A 13,227-nucleotide genomic window follows, 5' to 3' on the forward strand; every position below is an offset into this window, starting at 1 on the left:
GAGTCTCAAGCTATTGCCCTGGGTAGAGTGCCACGGCAACATAGCTCACAGCAACCTCCAACTCTTGGGCTCAAGCAATCCTCTTGCTTCAGTTTTGCTTTTTTTAGTTGAGACAGGGTCTTGCTTTTTGCTCAGGCTGGTTATGAACCTGTGAACTCAAGCAATCCACCTGCCTTGGCCTCCCAGAGTGCTAGGATTACAGGTGTGAGCCACTAAGCCTGGCCAGAATGTGGTTTTTAAAAGGCCAAAACCATTTTAAATGAAAAGATGTTAGATGGTAACATATTATCTCTCCTTTGAAAGAGGTTCTTCAAAAACAGAACTATTGAGAAATACTTGCCTCAAGTATTACAATAAATTACCTAATCCTACATGAAAATCAGTAGAAGTTCTGAGAGATAAATGAGCACAAGATAACAGCAAACAATTCACAGGAGAAAGAGAAACACAAAAAGAAGGAATATATTATGGAAAAAATCCTTATTAGTTAGTAGTTAGAGAATAGTTATCAGGTTGTGGTAAAATCTCAACACTCAATGTTGATAACAAAGTTGAACCATCTATTTGAACAAACATTATTAAAAGGCATACAAATGTACAAATTCTGACCTATTAATCCCACTTACGATAATTATTCCTACACAAGTAACTTACATGTAGTTTTGTCATGTTAATTGCAGCTTACCTATTATAGTATAAATATGAATTTCTTTAATGATCTACCATAGGAGAGTGACTAAATACAACAAAATTTCCACGATGGAAATGATAATACATCAAGAATACACTGTAACATGGTTTGCAATCTGGTTAACGATGAAATTATGTCTCCAGACAAAGCTTAGAAAGTATTGCACAAAAATGAAACAGTTATGATAAAAGATGGAATCTAGGTAGATTTCTTTCCATTGTAAAATAAATGTGCTGTGTTGTTTTCTCTGAGGGGGAGGGGTAGAAGAGAGAAAAGAGAGGTAGAGAGGCACCTTTCATGTTTGGATCAATTTTTTTTGACCCAGCAGGGATGGGTGACACACTGGCAACATTGGATGACACAGATCTGTTTGGTGTTCGAGGGGAGCCTCCTGGGACTCTTGGTGAGGCATCCTATATAAAAATAGAAAACCCACAATATAAAAATATGAAACTTTCACCATCATAAAAGTTATTATTATGAAAAAATATTACTTTACAATTATCTCTCATCTATTTTTTTTTTTTTGAGACAGAGCCTCAAGCTGTCACTCTGGGTAGAGTGCTGTGGCATCACAGCTCACAGCAACCTCCAACTCTTGGGCTCAAGCAATTCTCCTGCCTCCACCTCCCAAGTAGCTGGGACTACAGGCGCCTGCCACAACGCCTGGCTATTTTTTGGTTGCAGCCATCATTGTTGTTTGGCGGGCCCAGGCTGGATTCCAACGCGCCAGCTCAGGTGTACATGGCTGGTGCCTTAGCTGCTTGAGCTACAGGCACCGAGCCTGTCTCATCTATTCTACTGGTACTTTTATATTATAAGCCACTGACAAAATTGTTAGTAATTCTGTTTCATTATTAGAAAGTATCAGAAACCCATCAATTTTTTTTTTTGAAACAGAGTCTCACTCTGATGGCTAGGGCTAGAATACAGTTGTATCATCACAGGTCACTGAACCTCAGATAAGTGATCCTCCTGCCTCAGCCTGCTAAGTAGCTAGGCCTACAAACTGCATACCATCACATTAGGGTAATTTTGCTTTCTTTTTTTGAGATAAGAGTCTCACTTTGTCACCCTTGGTAGAGTGCTGTGGCAACATAGCTCACAGCAACCTCAAACTCCTGGGCTCAAGCGAGTCTCGTCTCAGCCTCCAGAGTAGCTGGACTATAGGTATCCACCACAACACCCTGCCATAATTTTCCTATTTTTTGTATCAATGAGGTCTTGCTCTTTTTCAGGCTGGTCTAGAATGCCTGACCTCTAGTGATGCTCCCACGTTGGTTTCCCAAAGTGCTAGGATTACAGGTATGAGCCACCACAGTTGGTCCCCATCACACTTTAGAACATGGATTTTTCTGGCTGGGCGTGGTGGCTCATGTCTGTAAACCTAGCACTCTGGGAGACAGAGACAGGTGGATAATGGGTTGAGCAAAAAGTAAGACCTCATTGTCTACTAAAAACAGAAAAACTGAGGCAAGAGGATCACTTGAGCCTGAGTTGGAGGTTGCTGTGCACTATGACGCCATGGCACTCTACCCAGGGTGACAGCTTGAGACTCAAAAAAAAAAAAAAAAAAATTGATTTTTCTTTCAAAAGCCAAGTACAATGGTATGTACCTATAGTCCCAGGTACTTGGGATCCTGGGGGGGGGGGGGGGAGTGAAGATTGCTTCACAGGTGTATTGTAGTACAAGGCAGTGTACTAAAATACACCTGTGACTAGTCACTGCACCCTCCCTGGGCAATATAGCGAGACCTCATCTCTAAAAACATAAATTTTTTTCCTTCAATGGAAAAGGAAAAACTTACTAAATAAGATATAGTTATGAGTTAGGAGTCAGATTTGGGTTCCAATTTGGATTTATACTCTACTAGCTGCATAATCTCAGGCAAGCCACAACTTCCTCACTAAAGCCTGTATTTCCCTATCTGCAAAATGGGGCTAATAAACAGTACCTGTCTCATAAAGCTATTGTGAAGATTTGTAAAATGACACACATAAATGACTCAGTACAGTCACAAATACATCACAAACACTGTTTAAATGATATATATTCTAAAAAAAAGTGAAGTTTCTTTTAATATCTTATAAATTCCAGAAGAATTCTGAATTCGTTTATTACCAAAGCACACCCATTTGAGATGTATATATATAATTTTTAAAGAACAGTACTTATTGCATTTTAACAATGTTGTCAAAATCTGTTAATACTGACCACAGGCCTTCCAGCTGCAGTTGGTGGTTGCTTTGCCAAAAGGGACTGAAAAACAAAAGAATCCTAGTTTAGACATTCACAGCATGGACTGCTATATTTTTAAAGAAAATATATACAAGAACAGTTTACCCATTAATCATACCAAATCTGTTTCTAATGTAATTTCATACCTGAAGCTTCATAAGAAATACTTGGTCATCTTCTGCCATAATTTCCTTCTCATGCACAAACTGAAATGAGCAACAAATAAGTGAGCAAGTTTAATATTTATGCTAACATTCTTGATGACTGACTTTCTAAATTAGACTAATAAGAAAAAATTCATAAATATGAACACTACCCACACTGTATATTTAAATGAGTGAGCTGCCCTACCCAACTCTATGGTGAAGCTGTCTAATACTACCCTACAACAATGCAGATGTTCTGTATCTGTATTGTTTACTAGAGTAGGCACTAGCCACCAGCGGCTACTGAGTACTTAACATGTGACTTGTGTGACAGAGAGAACTGATGTTTAAATTTTGCTTTGTATTTAAAAGCTGTACGTGGCTAGGGGCTACTATACTGAACAGCACAACAACAGAATTGTTTATAAAATTTTGTTTACAAAATTTGCTAAAGAACAAGCGGATGTTTTATAAAGGCTAGAATATCCCAGTTGAGTGAAGTGAAACCTGTCCCTGGTTTCCCTGAAATAAAAATGCAATGGCTCTTCTATCATCTGAATAATTAGGATGAGGAGATGCAAACGTTTCCTGCTTCTACTCTTGCTATACAGCACACACTGAGTCTATTTTCTTCCCAGGAGCAGGAGTGATCCTTTTAAAAGGTTAAGTCAGATTACATCACTCCTCTGCTCAAATTCTCCAATTACCTTCCATTTAACTCAGAAGGAAATCCAAAGTTCTTACTGCAGCCTTAATGGAGGCCTCACATAACTAAACTACCTCTAATCTACCACTCTGTCCCGCTGCACAGCTCTTTCCAGCCTCTCTGCCTTCTTTATACATTCCCGCCTCAGAGTACATGCACTTTCAGTTCCCTGGCCTTCAACACCCTCCCTTCTGTTTTTGGACAGAGTCCCTCTGTTGCCCCAGCTAGAGTGCAGTGGCATCATCACCGCTCATAGCAACCTCAAACTCCTGGGCTCAAAGGATCTTCCTGCCTCAGCCTCTCTCTTGTTCAGGCTGGTTTCCAACTCCTCGCTCCAGCTGAGTAATCCTCTCAGAATGTTACAATTATAGGTGTGAACCACTGAGATCCGGCCTCCTTCTCCCCTCTCATCAGAGACCTTCCCTCTACCTAAAACAGAATCCCTCCAAGCCTAGTTCTCCCAGACTTCTCACTCACCCTCTTTACACCTTGCTTTATTTCCATTGCACTTATTGCCACTTGATAGACAGTCTCAGAATTGCTTTATCATTTGCATCACCCTCCTTCCTAGTCAACACCTAGCACCTAAACAGTGCCTGATTTGGTGGTCAATAAATATTTGCAGAATAAATGAAAGAAAAAGAAAATTTAAAGATAGCATTTTATTGGCAAAATGAAAAACTTTTTTTTTTGGCTTGTTTTGGTTTTGTATGTGAACTTCCTTTAATGGACAAGCTAAACAAATAACCCACCAACTGATTTTTCATTTGACCTTACCTTTCTTATTACTAAGCACAAGCAGATAATAAATGTGAATGAATTCTTAAAACTCACAATATATGTTAAATCAAAATTATCTTCTGGCTCAGTGCCCATAGGTCAGTGAGTAGGGCGCTGGCCACATACACTGAAGCTGGTGGGTTCGAGCCTGGCCCTGGCCTACTAAACAACAATGACAACTGCAACCAAAAAACAGCCGGGCATTGTGGTGGGTGTCTGTAGTCCTAGCTACTCAGGAGACTGAGGCAAGAGAATCGCTTAAGCCCAAGAGTTTGAGGTTGCCGTGAGCTGTGTCGCCATGGCACTCTACCAAGGGCAACATAGTAAGAGTCTGTCTCAAAAAAAAAAAAAAAAAAGAAAAGAAAAGAAAAATTATTTTCCCTTGGTATGGCATCCGTAGCTCAGTAGCTCAGTGGTTAGGGTGCTGGCCATATACACTGCGGCAGGCAGGTTCAAACCTGCCCAGGCCTGCTAAACAACAATGACAACGGTAACCAAAAAATAGCCAGGCATTGTGGCAGGTGCCTGTAGTCCCAGCTACTTGGGAGGCTGATGCAAGAGAATTGCTTAAGCCCAAGAGTTTGAGGTTGTTGTGAGCTGTGATGCCACAGCACTCTACTGAGGTTGACACAGTGAGACACTGTCTCAAACAAACAAAAAAACCCAAAATGCTCCAATGAGCATTTCCTTTGAGCATGTCAGCCCTCAAAAAGTTTTGAACTTTGGAGCATTTTGGACTTCAGATTAGGAATACCCAACCTGTATATAAACATTCATTTTTATACAACTTTTCACAAACATCTGAATTACATAACTATAAAACATCATACACTGCTTAACATGGAATCAAGATATATGAAAGAAGAATACCTTCTGAAATCTGATTTAATAATTACAGAATGACATGTTATAGTCAAGAGCAAAGTTAAATAGCTGTGAACTAATGTGGGTAACTAAAAGATCCAAGATTTGCCTCAATAGGTAAAACTAAGAAAATTACTCTAACAAGGTTTTAGGTTGGAAATTTCACAGCTTCTACCTATTCAAACTGTTCAACACAGCATGTTCACTCATGCCAACCCATGATTTTCAAGGCACTACATCAGAATATGGATTCTGTACTAGCATTTGCTAATATAAATATGACAAAATTACTGAACAAATTATGTGAACTGTAAGTTAGAAACAGCCAAATTACACTTAGAAATCTCTCCCCCAGATAGAAAAAATATCCTTGCCATTATACCAACAATTTTAAAGCTATGAATTTACCCCACAGTTTTAAAGCCTAAATACTAAAACTACTTAAAACAGTTACCTTTCGCACAGGAGGTTTAGTTATGATGTCTTCAAAATTATCTTCTGCTTTTAATGTTTGAAAATTTTCATGCAATATTCCAATTTTCTTATCATTATCCCACCCTGCTGGACTGAAAAGAAATGCATACAATAAGTTCAAACATTTAAATAGTCATTCTTTCATTTAACACATAATCATGTGAAAGGAACATTTTTATAATGTCAATTTGACCAATCATGAAAAACTACTTAGCTTTTTGTTATAATATCCAAGTTATGTTTCAATAACTTGGATTAGTTAAGATCAATATTCCTGATCTTAAATGTCCATTACAGTTTTCTCTTGGGGTGGGAAGTTAATTATTGCCTTCTGATTTTATTCAAAACCATATCTTGATTACACACTGAGTCATTTAGGTATCATTATCAATTAAATAAGTAGATACAATACACTAATATATGCACCCATTAGACAGTTTGGCTATAATAGCAAAAGCTTTTCAAAAAGGGCTCAGGCCAGTAGTAAATCTAACAGGCAATGATAAACAGATCAAGACAAGCAATGAAACAATCTACGAACAGATTTTCATCTCCTTCTCATGGAAAGGTTTACTGTTCCCATCTCAAAACTGAAAATGATGGTTCATCAAATAATACAGTGGTCCCAACATTTTTGGGACCAGGAACTGATTTCATGGAAGACAATTTTTCCACGGATGTGGGGTGGAGAGTGGTGGTTTCAAGATGATTCAAGCCCACTTCATCTCCACCTCAGATCAGGAGGCATTAGATCTCATAAGGAGCATGCAACCTAGATTCCTCACACATTCAGTTTACAGTAGAGCTAGCACTCTTAGGAAACTCTAATGCCACTGCTTATCTGATGCCATGTGAGTGATGGGGACCAGCTGTAAATACAGATAAGGCTTCTCTCACTGTCACGTGCACATGCCGCTCACTTCCTGCTGTGTGGCCCAGTTCCTAATAGGCCACAGACTAGTAGCAGACCATGATCAGGGACTTGGGGACCAGACAAGGTGGCTCATGCCTGTAATTCTAGCACCCTGAGAGGCAGAGGCGGGTGGATCACCTGAGCTCAGGAGTTTAAGACTAGCCTGAGCAAAAACAAGACCTCGTCTCTAAAAAAAATAGCCAGGTGTTATGGTGAGCACCTATAGTCTCAGCTATGTGGGAGGCTGACACAAGAGGATCGCTTGAGCCCAAGAGTTTGAGGCTGCTATGAGCTATGACACTACAGCACTCTACTCAGGGTAACAAAGTGAAACTCTGTTTCAAAAATAATAATAATAATAATACATAAGAAAATATTTAAGCGTATACTTACATAAATACTGCATCCTTTTCCACAACAATAGCAGGAATCTTATAGGGAAAGCCATACAGTTTCTGAACAATGTATTTATATACTAAGTCTATATTTTTGTTTTCTTTTACTGAAGTGTAAATAAGTGCTGCACCATCTGAGTAATATCATTAAAGAAAGTCTGGGACAAATACCGTGAAAGGGCACTATGAAATGCTGTCTTCTCAGCTTACCATTTACATCTACATAAATATTAGTTTCTAAAATAACTTCCAAAGGTATAGTATACAGTAAATAAGAATTTCAAAAGTATAAATGTGAACTACAGAAAAAACAAAACAATCTTTGCACATCAATTTAATTTAGGAGGGTAGAAATCTCAAGCCAAGTAAATTTAGTAATATTGACACACTACCTCTATATTAGGTCATATAGCTCTACATAGGTCATAGAAAGATCATTTTGTTTTTGTTTTTAACCTTCCTAAACTTCATGAAGGAGATTTTATCAACAACTACTTTGTGCCTTTTCAACAAAAATAATTTGCACTATTTTCTTTTGTCATTTTAACTAATCCCAGGAATTTTTTTTTTTTTTTTTTTTTTTAACCAATCCCAGAAATTAAGACTTCAGAGACAAAGCTCAGAAGACTTCAGAGAAAAGCTCAGGGCTTTTGAGAAGAGGACACAAAAGACTCATTACTGAGACAAAGTGTGCCAGTAGCTACCACCAGGAGGCAAAAGTATTAAAAGATTTCATGACCAAAACTTGAAATACCACCTCACATGAGGACATATTATAACTGAAGCAGATCTTAACTTTCACCTATTTATTCAAAAAACATGGTGGATCAAAGGAGCAAGAGGCCTGGGAAAGAAGGGACAGTATGACTACTGACAGATGATGTGTTCAAAGTGTCTATGAGAAGAAAATTTTATGATCACTACTCAGGACTGTGCTCTAGCAGTGACCACTGTGTCCCCAAAAGAAATGGTCACTTACGCCAAAGGGAAATGCTCTGAGTGTAGTCTAACTGCTTAACTGAGACACTCATATTTTTTAGGACATGGCCCAAGGCTTAAAACCTAAAAGTAATATTGCTAAATATAACTTAATTTGGTGCGAAACTTAACTTGGTAGAAACAATCTTAGAAGTTTAATTGTGTGAAATCTGCATTAACGATCTTCACAACAAGAACCAATTATGATCATTTAGATTTCTATAACTGAAAATCTGTATTACAATTTAAAATTTTTTAAAAAAATTATTTTTGTAAAAATGGGATCTTTGCTGTCACCCAGGCTAGAATGCAATTGTGTGGTCACAGCTCACTGCAGCCTTGAATCCTGGGCTCAAGCAATCTTCCTAAGTAGCTGGGACTAAAGGCACACACAACCACACCAAGCTAATCTTTTTTATTTTTTTGTAGAGACAGGATTTCACTATGATACTGGCCCAGGATTTTTTCAAACTCAGGGCTTAAGTGATCCTCCTGCCTCAGCTTCCCAAAGTGCTGGGATTATAGCCACAAACTACTGTGCCTGGCCTTAAATTTTTTAAATATTTAAAACTGTCACCTCGCTCACCAATAAGTACCTAACATCTCATGTTTTGTATTCTTTTAAAATCAACTGGCTTTAAAGATCTCTATTTTAGTGGACAGCTTTCTTCTTGATTACATCTCTGTATTTACATTGAAGTATAGCATTAAATAAATGGTTAAAGAAATTGTTCTCAAATTTTCTAATTTTTAAAGATAACAAAAAAAGGCTAGAGACAAGTCCTTCAATAGCTCCCATTTTATTTTCTTTTTAAAGACACTATGTAGACAAATGCCCTTTATTTAACTCAACCCTTAGGTGACATGAGAGAAAGGAACAAGAGGCGAACGACTTACAAAGGGGAGGAAAGGGAAATTTATTCAGCTATGCTTCTTGTTAAGTGGTCTTTAAATTAAATCCCTATTAGAGAGAATGATTTGTAAATTGCAGACACTAAAAGCATGTGTGTACTATTTACTACTATCTACTCTTAATATCATTTCATTACTTTCAGATTCAAAAGCTTTGGAGAGAGGATGCAATCGCCAAGTATTTGATCAAAGAAGGCAGGTGGGAACAGCTCTCTTCAGTGTAAAGTGTGACTAAGTTCACAACTATAAATTCTTTTTAAAGCATTCATTTACAATCTTCATTTTTTCCCTTTTCTGGTTGTAAATATTACTCATTGTCTCACCTAATTCTGACTCCCTATGGCAGGTTTCCCAATCTTGTGATCATTAAAATAACCATGATAGCTTTTTAAAATACAGATTCTCCAGCCTCACCAATCTAGCACAGCTAGATTTTGAGACTGCTGTTTAAGCTATATGCAGAAAAATGGTAACATACTAAACAAATTGAAAATGAAAATACAATACATAAGACTTAGATTTATCTCGCCCTACCACTTACCACCAATACAGGAATAGTTTATTAATCAGATATGTACATGCCAACTTACCAGAATTTCCCACATACAATCAATAATTATTTCTCTTAAGCACAGCACTTTCAACACAGCAAATCAGTATTATATATTTCAATACTTGCTTTTTATCTCAAAATATCCAGATACAAATGATTGGTGAATTAAAGTGAAATTTGCAACCAGAGGCACAGAAAAAATGTTTACAGAATTTCCAACCAGAAGCAGAAGGAAAAATGTTTACAGAATTAAGCCCATCAGTTTAATTTAACTTTAAAAAACAAGTAAAAACAGGTTAAGGTACATTGCATCAATAAATGTATTGAAAGGATACAGTGTAAACAAAACTTCCGGATATGTGACTGAATAAAATCAAAATGTTCATCTCTGTAGTCATGTTCTTTCTCCAATACACTAATGGCATCACACTGTTGAGTTAAAATAATATAACATTAACTTAAAAAAAAAAAGTAATATAATTCAAACAGTTCAATTCGGAAGAACATCAAAAAAACTACCTTGTATGGTGACTAAGCAGAAGGATTCACTAATCAACCACTCTAGAGACTTAAAATAATGAATTATTTTAATTTCTTTAAAAAAGCACTGACTTCTACATTATATTTAATCTGACCAAAACACCAAAGGTAAAGTTTTAGCACATAGAGAAAGAATAATAAGCCAAGCTTATCCTAAGTAGTCATACTTGCTTACTCAACTATTTATGTTCTAGAACAAAGATCTAAAATGTATTCTAGTTTTATAAAACACTTCCGTATGTCCAGGGAGTCTCTACTTCTCTAAATTGTTCTTCATTTCTTTTCTGGTGCTTTTATTCACTCTAACTATACACAATCTCACCGATCACAAAATAAGGGAATTACAGGTGATTTCTCAAATCTCACCGTACAATCAATAAACAATTCTGAATTCTGCTACAGGAGAATGTTAAGGAAAATACAAATAAGACATGTTTAAGTATTGTGACATCCAAAGAATTTCACCAAAATTGCTACAAATTAGGGGTGCAAAATGTAAAAATAATCATTATATCTAATATTAATTTGGGGTAAAATCTGATGTCAATTTTTTTTTTTTGCTACACACATATATAACATAGACCAGAAGATCCTTGTATAGTTATGATGAGCACCTGTTTGCCCATTTTACAGAATAACAATATTTCAAATAGTTAAAAATACTTGTAATTACTATACCATTGAATTAATGGCACTTCTGGTGATGTATAGTTTAGTAAAGAGATTTTAACTGAAACCAGGGGATTTTCACTTAAGACAAGAAACTATCTTCCTGAATCTCCATTTCCAGAGTCTTTAAAGGGAGGAAGTTGAACCATCATACTTCTTCCATTTGGAGACATACGTACTCTCATCTCCCTACACATTTTAAAATCTCATAAACTAAAGTATATCTGATGGTATATTAGATTTTATGAAATACTGTAGATCTGTCTGGCTTGAAAATTTTATGAATCTATGACTCATTTGATACTGATTCAGGACTCGTTAAGCTTAATATTTTTCCTTTAGAAAATAAGGCTACTTTTTATGAGGCAAGTTGTAGTATAAAACAGGGAAACATCTACCAATAAATAGCTCTTTGCCAAACAAAACAAACCACACACAGGATTCTAGTGTGAGCTTTTAAAATATTGGTTTACAGAAAAGTTTTAATACTTAACTATAGCAGAGTCACCATTTGGAAAGTAGATGGTGAACTTCAACTTAATTTTCTTTTTTTTTTTTTTTTTGTAGAGACAGTTTCACTTTATTGCCCTTGGTAGAGTGCCGTGGCGTCACACAGCTCACAGCAACCTCCAACTCCTGGGCTTAGGCGATTCTCCTGCCTCAGCCTCCCAAGTAGCTGGGACTACAGGCGCCCGCCACAACGCCCGGCTATTTTTTTGTTGCAGTTCGGCCGGGGCTGGGTTTGAACCCACCACCCTCGGTATATGGGGCCGGCGCCCTGCTCACTGAGCCACAGGTGCCGCCCGACTTCAACTTATTTTCAATGTTGCTACTCCATTCCTTTGTTATTAATAATTTGTGTAGCATTTAGAGTAAAACCTAAACTAGGTTTTAGGATTTTTATCAATTTTATTCTAATGATTCTAAAATTCATAATACTATTCATTACTGTATGTGCAAATTTTATATAATAGACTTTCTATGTAAGTTGACCACCCAACGGACTGCAACAAAATAGTCAACATATGGAGGTGGTCAACACAAGGAAGTAGGCCTACTGTATTGATGCATGCATGTGGTGCACGACTAGCGCACAAAACTTAGTTCCACTTAAGGAGGTGGTCAGCTCTGGAGGTTCTACTGTGTTAGCAATTTAGGTTTCAAAAAAATTTATGTTCTGACATTTTGTAACTATTCCATGACTTAACAATGGTAAAAACATATTACTTAGGACCAGGTGGGGAGAAGAACTTGATCTATCAATTATTTTTAAAGAAAATTTGATTTTATTATAAAATGTACATAATGAAAAAAATGTGTACAGTGAAAGAACTAAGTTAACAGAATTTTGATAACAGCAATCCTACCCTTTTTTTTTTTTTTGAGACAGAGCCTCAAGCTGTCACCCTGGGTAGAGTGGCATCACAGCTCACAGCAACCTCCAACTCTTGGCCTCAAGCAATTCTCTTGCCTCAGCCTCCTGAGTAGCTAGGACTACAGGCGTCCACAATACCCGGCTACTTTTAGAGACAGGGTCTCACTCTTGCTCAGGCTGGTCTCGAACCTGCGAGCTCAGGACAATCCACCTGCCTGAGCCTCCCAGAGTGCTAGGATATCAGGCATCAGCCACCGCACCCAGCCTTAGAAATCCTTTGATAACTGCATGTCACCTTTATGTAATGAATGCTGGTAGGTGCTTAAAAAGTGTAATCTTAATTATATAATCTGAATTAGGAAATTAATATATCAAAATTTAATGTTAAAAAATATTTCGTAAAAATTCATCAACTATCATTTCACTTGTAATTATTTCTATTAAACTGATGGTACAATTATGTGTAATTGGTATGATGATGAAATTCAACCACAAATAGAGTATTTAAAATAACATTTTCTTTCAAGGAAACTATGATTAAGATCACAAAAGCAACATGTGAATATCATTTGATATTTTAAACTTTATTTCTTTTTGTTAACAAAAATTATCTAGAAAAACTAATGTGTTTATTTCAAAAAACCTGGAAAACAAAACAGTGTTCTTCCATCAGTAGCAGAATATCTAAGAAGCAAACTAACCTTTGTGCAAACTACTAGTACTGGAATGCCCAAGTTATGTGTAAGTGTATCCGCACCCAGAGGTAAAACTACACTGTCATCTTTGTCTTCCTGTGATGTGGTATTTCTTCTCTGTGGAGAAGCTGGGAAATCTTCTCCTGGCTCTACATATTCTTGGAAGTCTCTAATCACTGAAAACCAAAATAAACACAGTTTAGAAACTGCTTTATTTCCACAGGTAGATTTTCTGCCATAATCTAAATATATATTTCACTTGAGTTTATACTTAGAGTCTTGTATAAAAGAAGAAAG

General features: G+C 36.9%; 1 protein-coding gene across 1 annotated transcript in view; it reads right to left on the reverse strand.

The window, feature by feature from the left end:
• DYNC1LI1 (dynein cytoplasmic 1 light intermediate chain 1) overlaps positions 1–13,227 on the reverse strand; it is a 40,085-nt gene that overhangs the window by 7,889 nt on the left and 18,969 nt on the right. The window contains exons 5-11 of the mRNA XM_053599586.1: positions 12,937–13,106; positions 9,987–10,080; positions 7,207–7,342; positions 5,881–5,992; positions 3,077–3,136; positions 2,907–2,951; positions 984–1,104 (exon numbers count right to left, since the gene is read on the reverse strand). Coding sequence (XP_053455561.1) covers positions 984–1,104; positions 2,907–2,951; positions 3,077–3,136; positions 5,881–5,992; positions 7,207–7,342; positions 9,987–10,080; positions 12,937–13,106 — 738 coding nt within the window. The remainder of the gene's footprint in view (positions 1–983; positions 1,105–2,906; positions 2,952–3,076; positions 3,137–5,880; positions 5,993–7,206; positions 7,343–9,986; positions 10,081–12,936; positions 13,107–13,227) is intronic.

Source organism: Nycticebus coucang, chromosome 8, assembly GCF_027406575.1.
Source record: "Nycticebus coucang isolate mNycCou1 chromosome 8, mNycCou1.pri, whole genome shotgun sequence".
Lineage (NCBI taxonomy): Eukaryota > Metazoa > Chordata > Mammalia > Primates > Lorisidae > Nycticebus > Nycticebus coucang.